The sequence below is a fragment of the Marmota marmota genome, unplaced genomic scaffold (genome assembly GCF_001458135.2).
Source record: "Marmota marmota marmota unplaced genomic scaffold, marMar, whole genome shotgun sequence".
In the NCBI taxonomy this organism is placed as follows: Eukaryota; Metazoa; Chordata; class Mammalia; order Rodentia; family Sciuridae; genus Marmota; species Marmota marmota.
In genome coordinates this window covers 513,144-523,119 of record NW_026000294.1, presented here as the reverse complement: position 1 = coordinate 523,119, position 9,976 = coordinate 513,144, and the positions used below count along the sequence as shown (strand labels likewise).

At 43.6% G+C, this 9,976-nt stretch overlaps 1 protein-coding gene across 1 annotated transcript; it reads right to left on the bottom strand.

Moving 5' to 3' along the window:
* Positions 1 to 358: 358 nt before the first annotated feature.
* On the bottom strand, positions 359 to 5,040 carry Rps4x (ribosomal protein S4 X-linked). Its single transcript, XM_015501621.2, has 7 exons — positions 4,955 to 5,040; positions 3,907 to 3,984; positions 3,352 to 3,532; positions 2,795 to 2,892; positions 1,755 to 1,926; positions 1,067 to 1,224; positions 359 to 537 (listed from the first exon to the last, which is right to left on the bottom strand). The coding sequence occupies exons 1-7, from the start codon at positions 4,955 to 4,957 to the stop codon at positions 436 to 438; spliced, it is 792 nt and encodes a 263-aa protein (XP_015357107.1). The 5' UTR covers positions 4,958 to 5,040; the 3' UTR covers positions 359 to 435.
* Between the last annotated feature and the right edge of the window lie 4,936 nt (positions 5,041 to 9,976).

The window sequence follows — 9,976 nt, the reverse complement described above, 5'->3', positions numbered from 1 at the left end:
AGCCATCCCAACCCCTTTTTTTGTGGTGCTGGGGATTAGAACCCAGGGTCTTGTGCATGCAAGGCAAGCACTCTACCACCTACCAACTGAACTATACCCCCCCCAGTCCCCTCAGCCTTTTAAAAAATTTTTGTTGTTGATGGACTTTATAGAGAGCCCATTAGTTACATAAGGTTATCGACTTTCTTGGCACACCTACTTGCTGCCCCCTTAAATTTGGTGGTCTTTAAGGCACAAGAAGTTTCAGATCAGAGACTGCCTAAACTGAAAATTCAGCCATTTTTAATGTTATAAAGTAAAATAGCTAGTTGTAAAAACACATACATATAAATGAAAAAAATAACACAAAAGCCAAAAATCAATTCATCTGCTATATTTTCTTTAATTAAGTACAAAGACTTCTCTCTAGGCATTATCACCTATAGACCATTTATTTCACCCACTGCTCTGTTTGGCAGCTAGTCTCTTGTCTCTCTCTTCAGCAATGGTGAGTCGGATTCCTTTTCCCCGGGGAAGAGAAATCCATGGTTTGTTGCCCTGGTTTGGGAGAGAGAGAGAGAGAGAGAGAGAAAATCAAAACATCCATCTTATTTAATGGAACTGAAGCCTGTTGGTGAAGGCACTGGCCATCAGCTAGGCAGTCTTAAGACTCAGAGATGCTAGTTTATCAGAAATTCCCACTGCTTTCTTAGGTTGGTAAGTCATCTGTTCAACATGCTGCCCACACATACAGATATGGATAACCCCCCTTCACAATTAATATCTCAACTTATTATACAGAGTAGACACTCAATATTTAAGTCAAAGCAGTACCTAAAACTCATTACTAATTTCCAAGGAGACAACAGCTACAAATAAATTTAAAGACGTAAGTTATATTCATTTCATTATGGCACCAGGTCACTAATCAAAGCGATCAGTTTCCCCTTCATGGTTCTGTGACACTGAAAAAGCCTAGGTTTGACCAAGGCCTGCCAGGAAGGAGCCCAGCCAGGCATTGCTAGTCCAGCAATATCTACATTTACATTTCCATGGAGGCTGGAAGAGAAGGATAACCTAGACTTACTTTGCCAATAACAAAAATGTTGGAGAGCCGGGTGGCAAAGCTGTTGCCATTGGCATCTTTCACATGAACCACGTCAAAAGAGCCAGGATGTCTCTCTCTGTTGGTAATCACACCAATTCTTCCCAAGTTAGCACCTCCGGTCACCATACACAGGTTACCTAGTCAGGGACAAGCAAGACACTGTGTAAACTCTTAAGGCTCAGTTCTCTTACTAATAATTCAGGACTATATCATAACCAGAGTGGTTCACTTTATTTATTGTCAAGATTTTTCTGCCCAACCCTCCCACTATTTCCCACAGGGGAGTTTTTGAAGCACCCAGCACAGGCCTGAGAAGGTCTTTTATAAAAGATCTTGCCTCAGCCACTCCAAATATTCTCGAAAGTAAAGATACTATAAAAATGGGAGTCATGGTAGTACAAGCTGTAATCCCAGCAGCCTGGGAGGCCAAGATAGAAGGATTGTTGGGGCCAGGGGCTGGGGTTGTAGCTCAGTAGTACAGTGCTCATCTAGCATGTGTGAGGCACTGGGCTTGAATGTCAGCACCACAAGAACCTGTCTCAAAGTGGGCCTGGGGCAGATGGCTAAAAACCCCAGCAATCAAATCTCAATTGAACTTAGAATAGGGGGAAAAACAAACAAACAAACTCTTATACCTAGCCTTCAAAGATGCCCAGAGGATGCTTACCAGTGTCAAACTTGATGAAGTCAGTAATCTTGCCAGTCTCCAAATCAATCTGAATGGTATCATTCACCTTGATTAGGGGATCAGGGTATCGAATGGTTCGAGCATCATGAGTCACCAGATGAGGGATTCCTTTTGTGCCCACAAATATCTTTCTCACTTTGCACAACTTGTACTAGAAATGCAAAAGAGTTAGCCATATTTAGTTCAGCTCACATATACTATGTTCCAGGGGGGATGAAATAGTTCTTTCCAAGTCACTGTCATGGAAATGCAATTAGTAGCCAAAAGCCAACAATCCTACACAGGGCCTGCAGCAGAATAACTGTGGGTCTGACTTTTTTATCTACCTTTCACGAAAGTATGATGCACACTGCTCTAAGATTTATGTTCCTCTTATCAATGCCATCACCTCCATGTAAAAGCCCAAGACACTGAAGGGCCCTGCATCTTCCCAAACAAGGACATTAAAATTAAAGAGCGGGCTGTGGCTCAGTGGTAGAGCACTTGCCCCCCCCCACACATGAGGCACTGGGTTTGATCCTTAGCACCACATAAAAATAAAGATAGAAACATATATTCCAAAAAAGAAAAAATTAAAAGACTTGGTCCAATGTCTAACACCAGGAGTCTGATATAAACCCTACTCTTTTCCTCAAGCTCTTCAAGTCTTCTGGGTCCTGGGAATAATTCTTTCCAACTCACCCTGATCTCTCCTAAACTCATGTCTTTCTTAATGGCTCCCTCTACACCACAACTGAGTTTTGCTTCGCAAACAGCAACTGCATTACCAATTCATCTAATCAACAAATATTCCACAAAGCATTTAAATTTTTTTCACTCTCATATCCTGCAGATAACAAGGCATCATTCAATTAAATTAACTTTCATTCATGGCCAATAATCTAAGAAGCCCTGACTACTGGAAAAAAACTATCACAAGGAACTGAATTAAATAATCAAGGACTATCAGTCTCCTCCACCACCTTCCTCTCCCCCAAAGTAAAGCTAGAATGAAGACCCAGTCTGCTTCCAATAATTACCTTGGCCTCCTCAGGTGTAATTCGATGAACAGCAAAACGACCCTTGGTGTCATAGACCAGACGGAAATTCTCTCCTGTCTTATCAATGCTGATGACATCTGATACCAAAGAGTTACAAAGGTTACTATTGTGACCCCCCCCACCCCAGAGAGCAACCACAATTCCAGAAAAGACAAAACCAGGCTGGGGATATAGCTTTGATAGAGTGCTTGCCTAGCATGCATGAGACCCTGGTTTTGTTCTTCATACCAGAACAAAAAACTGTTTTTTTAAAAAAAATGATCCTAGGTAAAATTCAAAGCAAAATAAAATTTGGTTTTGAGAAGCAATTCATCATTTGCTGCCCCAGAGTATTTATTTTATATAAGGATTTCCAGGTGTAGCCCATTTTCTACTTTCTCTGGTATAACTGTGAGAACCTAGGCCAGCCAAACTTCTCCCAATTCCCAGGCATATCATCACAGGAAACCAGAAAAGCCCACTGCTATTCCTACCAACTGCCATGTAGAAGAGGGAGATTAATCAAAAGGGTCTGCTACCAAAGGCCTCCTGCTTACCCATAAAACCGGCAGGGTAGGTTATATCGGTTCGGACTTTCCCATCAATCTTGATGAAGCGCTGCATGCAAATCTTTTTTACTTCATCTCCTGTCAGGGCATACTTAAGTCTGTTCCTTAGAAAAATGATGAGAGGAAGACATTCTCTCAGCTTGTGGGGACCAGTAGATGGACGAGGAGCCTGTAAAATTGAAAACAGTAATTTTAGAAAAGTTACTGTTAGGATTTACTCAAATCTACCTCTGGTCCTGAAATCCTTTAAGGAAACACCAGATCGTCATTGTTCCCCAACTTTGTTACTTACACAGGAGGTACTTAAAGCTTACAAAACTATTTTGCAGCATTTTCTCCTTAAAGGACCAGGGGCCACCAATAATTAACATTTAAGACCCGAGTCCATTTAAGTGTATTGTGTGGCACATGGAATAAACGAGGCACGAATGTGTTGAGTGAAGGGGTGCAAGTAGATAGCTCAGGGCCTTCAACAGCATAGCCCAACACAAAGACAGAGGTATAACTAGTATGCCCCTTAAGATACAATGTGAGGATACTTACAAACACACCAGTCAATTTATCCAGCATCCAATGCTTTGGAGCTGCTACCCGCTTCAGATGCTTCTTGGGACCACGAGCCTGAAGGAAAGTTTTAAATTGCAATGCTGTTAACTGACTTCAGGTTTTTCAACAACAGATTATAAAACCTAATGTGTAATTTCTTTCAAAGAACTGACTTTCAAGTCCCTCTTCAGCAGAATGTGGACAATATTAAAAACACAGGGATGATTAACAGTGAAGAAAGGCACACATGGCATGCACAACAAAATACCATAAGCTGCAACCAGCTTTCTCACTGTACAGGAAACATTTATTGATTGCTATTTTTCACAATGGTACCCGTTACTTTCATGTTGCTACTTAAAAAAAAGCATGCCTGCTTAGGAAGATTAGGTTCTACTGGGTGAAATGGCCAGGTTTGAACTTCAAGGCACACTGCCAGACACAACAAAAATGGCCCAGAATGCCATCTGTGCTTCTGTCAAACAGTAAAGTTTTCACATATAATCATCTGTTTAAGTGTCCGTTGCAAGAGTAACTTGACCTCTGCATGACCACGTGTGCTAGTCCTTTGCAAACTAAAGCCAAGAGCTGATACTTTCACTTTAAAAAAGAGAAGGAAGCCCTTTTGATGCTTACCGGCCACACGACGTAACGTCAGGCCGTGCCAAAAGGACAATGACAAAAAAACCCTCTCCACCAGGCAGACACGGGGCCCACTAGCCCCGGGCTCGCCGTCGGTGCTCCCGGTCTACCCCCATGTCAGGCCCAGGAGGAAAGCTGCTTCTCCCGGGGTCGGAAGATCGTGTCTGGGAAAAAGGCCCAGGCCTTCCCGCCGGCAGCACCAGATGCCCCCCCCCCAACCCCGCCTTGGGCTGCCGTTCGCGTTTGCCCTCGCCCTGGATCCAGTCCCAGCCAACCCAGGAGGCTGTGCTCCCTTCGCCTCAGCTGGGCCATCCTCTGCAGGAGTCCCAAAGACCCGGGCAACCCTGGCCTCGAGAGGATGGAGGCCGATTCATCCCAAGAGCTCGCAAAACCCCTGCCTTACCATGGCTGCTCTAGGCACGGAAAGAGGCCCGCCTTCTTCCGGTGCGCGAAGAAATTGGGGTCGGAGGCTGCGCGCGCCGGAGCCTCGAACGCTCCGCCCAACGCAAAACTTTCCTGGCGTGCCAGAACTCTTTTGCCACCTGGTGGTGGGAGGTCAGAGGTTCCAAGCATGGGAACGACCGCCGAAGGAGCGTCGTGCTTGAGAGCAATTTTGACCCTCCGCCCCCACCGCCCGGTCCTGCCCTTCCTCTTCTCACGGGTGCCGAGCTTCTCATGTGGGCGTGGTTCTGCGCTGAGTCGTGGGAATTTAGACATGAATGGGACAAGATCCTTGCCTTCAAGGAGAGTGCAAAGTGTGACTGGTGTAAATCCCACTTACAGATGATTATATAATCAATAGAATACATTTTAATAAATAGAATGTTTTAATAAATATTTAATAGTATTTCTTTTTGGTTCTGTGGATTGAACCCAGGGGCGCATAACCACCGAGCCACATCCCCAGCCCGTTTTTATTTACTTATTTGTTTGTTTATTTATTTATTTAAATTTGAGGCAGGGTCTCGCTAAGTTGTTCAGGACCTAGCTAAATTAGTGAGGCTGACTTCGAAATGGCAATCCTCCCTCAGTTTCCCCAGGGGCTGGGATGAACAGCGTGCACCACTGTGCACAGCTAATGCTATTAAACATATTTGGTGTCATCTTCCAAATTCCCTCCCGCCAGTCCATACTAAGAGTCTGGAAGAACCAACAACATTTTTTTCCCCTCTTCTTTGCAGACTGCAGAGGGGATGGGCTGCACCCCTGAACCTATTAGTCTTCCTCTCTCTATCCCTCTCTCCCTGACACCCTTCCAGGTTCTGATAAGAAAGTTCTTTACCTTTACCTCTTTGAGATCACCTTTTTTTTTTTTTTTTTTTCAGAAATGAGGGACCCTTGTCATAGAGTGTCAGGGAAGAGAGGGGAGGTTAGAGATCATCTAGTTACATAAATAAAGTATAGATCTGGTCATGCTATTTCTCTACTTTTAAGCTGCCTTTGGTCCTCCATTTTCTGCTCTGAGTGAGTAGGTCCAAAGCTGCACTTGGACCCCAAGGCCCTCTTAGCCAATCACTTGTGGCCTTCTTGGAGTGGGCACCCTCTGCTCATACCAAACCTCAAACTCCATCCACTCCAAGCTATTATTATTCTGAGGAAGAAAAAAAAAAAAGACATGCAGCCCCACCCCACTCCAGCCGGCAGGCATGTGCATGCGAAAACACAGACACACACACACACACACACTTTTCTTTTGATGCCCTGGCTATGTTGCTAAGTCTGGTCTCAAACTCTTGGACCCAAATGATCCTCCTGCCTCAGTCTCCAGAGTAGCTGGAACTATAGGCACTTAACACCAAGTCTGGCTTATACATTTATTATTATTGTCATTATTATTTGATACTGGGGATTGAACTCAGAGGCACTTGACCAATGAACCACATCCCCAACCCTATTTTGTATTTTATTTAGAGACAGGGTCTCAATGAATTGCTTAGCACCTGGCTTTTGCTGAAACTGACTGAACTTTTGATCCTCCTGCCTCAGCCTCCCAAGCCACTGGGATTACAGGTATGTGCCACTACACTCAGCTATACATTTATTTTTAATTGACATATAGGGTGCAGCATGGGGTGCAGCAAGGCATTTCAATGCATATATATAATGTGTAATGGTCAGATCAGAGTAATTGACATATCTATTACCTCAGACCTATTTCATTTCTTTGTGTTTAGAACATTCAGAAATCCTTTCTACTAGCTATTTTGATATATTCAATTAATTGGTTTTAACCATAGTTATTCAACTGTGCTATGGAACATTAGAAACTATTCCACCTACCCAGTTGCACCCCTGAACCTATAAGTCTTCCTCTCTTCATCCCTCCCTCCCTGACACCCTTCCCAGGTTCTGATAACTACTATTCTGTTCTTTACTTCTTTGAGATCACTTTTAGAAACCAGGTATTTCAAAAATGTGAACCCTGGGACTAGCTCAGCAGTAGAGCACTCGCCCTAACATGTGCAAGGCCCTGGGTTCAATCCTCAGCACCACATAAAAATAAAATAAAGTTATTTTGTCCAACTACAACTAAAAAAATATATATATATATTAAAAAAAAACACTGTGAACCCCACAATTCCTCAACTTTGCACTGCCATGAACAGCCCAATCCCCTTCCTGGCACCACCCAATCCTATTCCTCAGGCTTAGAGATATACGCAGCTCTAATCTCTCAGGCTTAGAGATGCATGCAGCTCAAATCTTTCAGATTTTGTGAGCTTCTAGTCCCTTTAGGGAGAGTAAATCCCTCAACTCCCTTCCCCAGAGCTCTCTGATCAAACTGTTCAAAGTGTGGCAGCACTTAGTGCTTTGGGTAGCAATGACTGACTGACTTGTCTGTCCTCCACTAGACTGAGTATTTCCAGGATAGAGCCTGTCCTAAGTCATCTGAGCAGACCCTTTGCTACTTAACAGAGAAGTTGGCACTATGTCTAGCACTTATTAAATATTTGTTGAATGAATAAATTGAGTAAACATCCCATTCATCATGCCAAGTCCTACTATACTATCCTTGAGAGCATGCAGTTGTGCCTGAATTCCTCCCACCACGGGATCAAGGTCCTTATTCAAGAGGTTCCATTTTACAGGTCCCTGTCTAGACCTTCCTATTTATCCCTTCAGCAGCCTTCGGGGGTGGGGGGAGAAAGAGGAGGAGGAGGAGGAATTGTTAGACAGTATTAACTAGGATGGCAGGAAATCCTCTGTTTAAACCTAGATCATGCTGGGCGTAGCGGCACACGGGCGCATGCCTGTAATCCCCGGGCTCAGGAGGCTGAGGCAGGAGGATCACAGGTTCAAAGCCAGTTTCAGCAATTTAGCGAGGCCCTAAGAAACTCAGTGAGACCTGTCTCTCAATAAAATACAAAATAGGGCTGGAGATGTGGCTCGGTGGTTAAGTGCCTCTGGGTTCAATCCTTAGTATCCCTGCCCCCCCCCCAAAAAAAAAACTAGTTCATGATCCATAATAAAGCATGTTATAAATTGGAGGTGGAGATTAGAGAAAGGGTGAAGGGGATGAGATAATGGAGGGTTGGTTCTATGGTTTTCAGTCTGGAGGCACTGGGAAGATAATAGATGGTGGTGCAGGTAACAGAAATGAGAGATGAATTGATTAGGGAATGAGAGATGACCATGGGATTGCCATCTAGGGAGGACAGGAAAAATGAGTGGTTAAAGCTGCACATCTCAATCCAGATCACACGGTTCTTTAGGGGAGGTCTGTGTGTGCAGATAGGGGCTGGGATCTTACTGCCCAGGTCATTGGTTTGTTTGTTTTTACTCCACAACTTGGCAAAGGACTTGAGGGAATCAAAGCATATTTTTCTGTAGTTTTTCCTCTCTCAATTTGTATTTATGCATAAATGACATTATAGCAACAATAAAGGGAATTGGGAAAGCACTAAGTAAATTGCAAACCGTACCTCCCCAAACACCCTAAATACATCATCTGTATTCATTTGTTCTTGCTCCTGTTCTCATTTTGATCGGTTTGTGTGTATGCATACTTTTACATAATTTTAGTCCTAGCGTACAGACCATTTTGTATTCTGCTTTTATTATATTAGAAGCACTTTCCGAGTCACTACATAATCTTCATAATTATGATTTTAACAGCTGCATTGTATTCCCCTAAGTGGATGTCCCATAATTAAAAAAAAAAGTTCTCTATTGTTGGACTTCTAAGTTTCCTGTGCTTTTTCTTTATTAGGAGTGTTGCTACGTTGAACAACTTCCTTTCTGTAGCTTTTTCCTTAGGTTGGGTGATTTTTTTTAGAGTAAATCCACTCCTTCAACCAACATTTATTGAGTGCTTACTCTGTGTCAAGCTCTATATTATGAACTGGGAATGCAGAGATGACTAAGATCTAGTTCTGGCTTTCAAGGAACTCACATTACAATGGGAGAAGCAGGCCAGGAGATGGGAAGGGAAACTAGGAAAAACTCATCAGAGACAAGAAGCAGGTTGAGCTGCTAAATCTTAATCCCAGCAACTCTGGAGGCTGAGGCAGGAGGATCCTGAGTTCAAAGCCAATCTCAGCAATTTAGCGAGGCACTAAGCAACTCAGTGAGACCCTGTCTCTAAATAAAATACAAAATAGGGCTGGGGATGTGGTTCAGTGGTCGAGTGCCCCTGAGTTCAGTCCCTGGTACCCCCCCCCAAAAAAAATGGGCTGCTAAATCTTAAGAATCTTGAATTTCAGCCCGTATACATTGAGGAGTCATTAAAATACCTTAAGGGGGACAGGATTAGCTTTATACTTTAGGAAGATAGTTGACCTGACCCTGTAGGATTGTTTGAAGGAAGTAATTGGCTTGGAGGAGATGGGCCAGTGCTATTTCAACAATACAAGTAAGAAACTGGAGTGTGACAGCCACATCTGTGACTGTGGGAGTTGGGAGGAGGGGGCAGATTCAAAAGACATTGCAGATGGAGTATTGGCAGGATCTGGCTGGGAAATGATGAATGTGCAGGGGTGAGGGGCAAGGAGATAACTAGGATGACTGCCAGGCTTTTGGTTTGGAGACTCCTTGGTGCATTCACTGGAACCGGGAGAAGACAGAGGAGCCTGTGTGGGGCTGAGGAAGGGGGGATGTCATCCTGGAGATATCTTATAGACATACTCCTGAATTTAGGTGTGTCATTTGGGCTGGAGGTTTGGATTCAGGAGAATTGGAGCTTCTATGGTCATTCTATGGTCAGTTTATGGGAGTGACTAGCAATAACCATTAATAAGGGAGCTCTGTGAGGCTGGGAGTATAACTCAGTGGTAGAGTGCTTGTCTAGCACATGCAAGACCCTGTGTTCCATCCCCAGGACTGAAAAAAGAAAAAAAGAAGCACTATGAAGACTTTTCTAGTTGCATATGTATATTGCCAAGCACCTTTCTCAGAGGGTTTTTTTTTTTTTTTTTTTTGGTGGGGA

Excerpts from the sequence above, each read along its gene's own strand:
- Rps4x (XM_015501621.2), bottom strand. Across the intron at positions 3,533-3,906 it reads ATAAATTGACTGGTGTGTTT|GCTCCTCGTCCATCTACTGG; the intron begins GTAAGTATCCTC and ends TCAATTTTACAG. Across the intron at positions 1,225-1,754 it reads CTTCATCAAGTTTGACACTG|GTAACCTGTGTATGGTGACC; the intron begins GTAAGCATCCTC and ends GTCCCTGACTAG.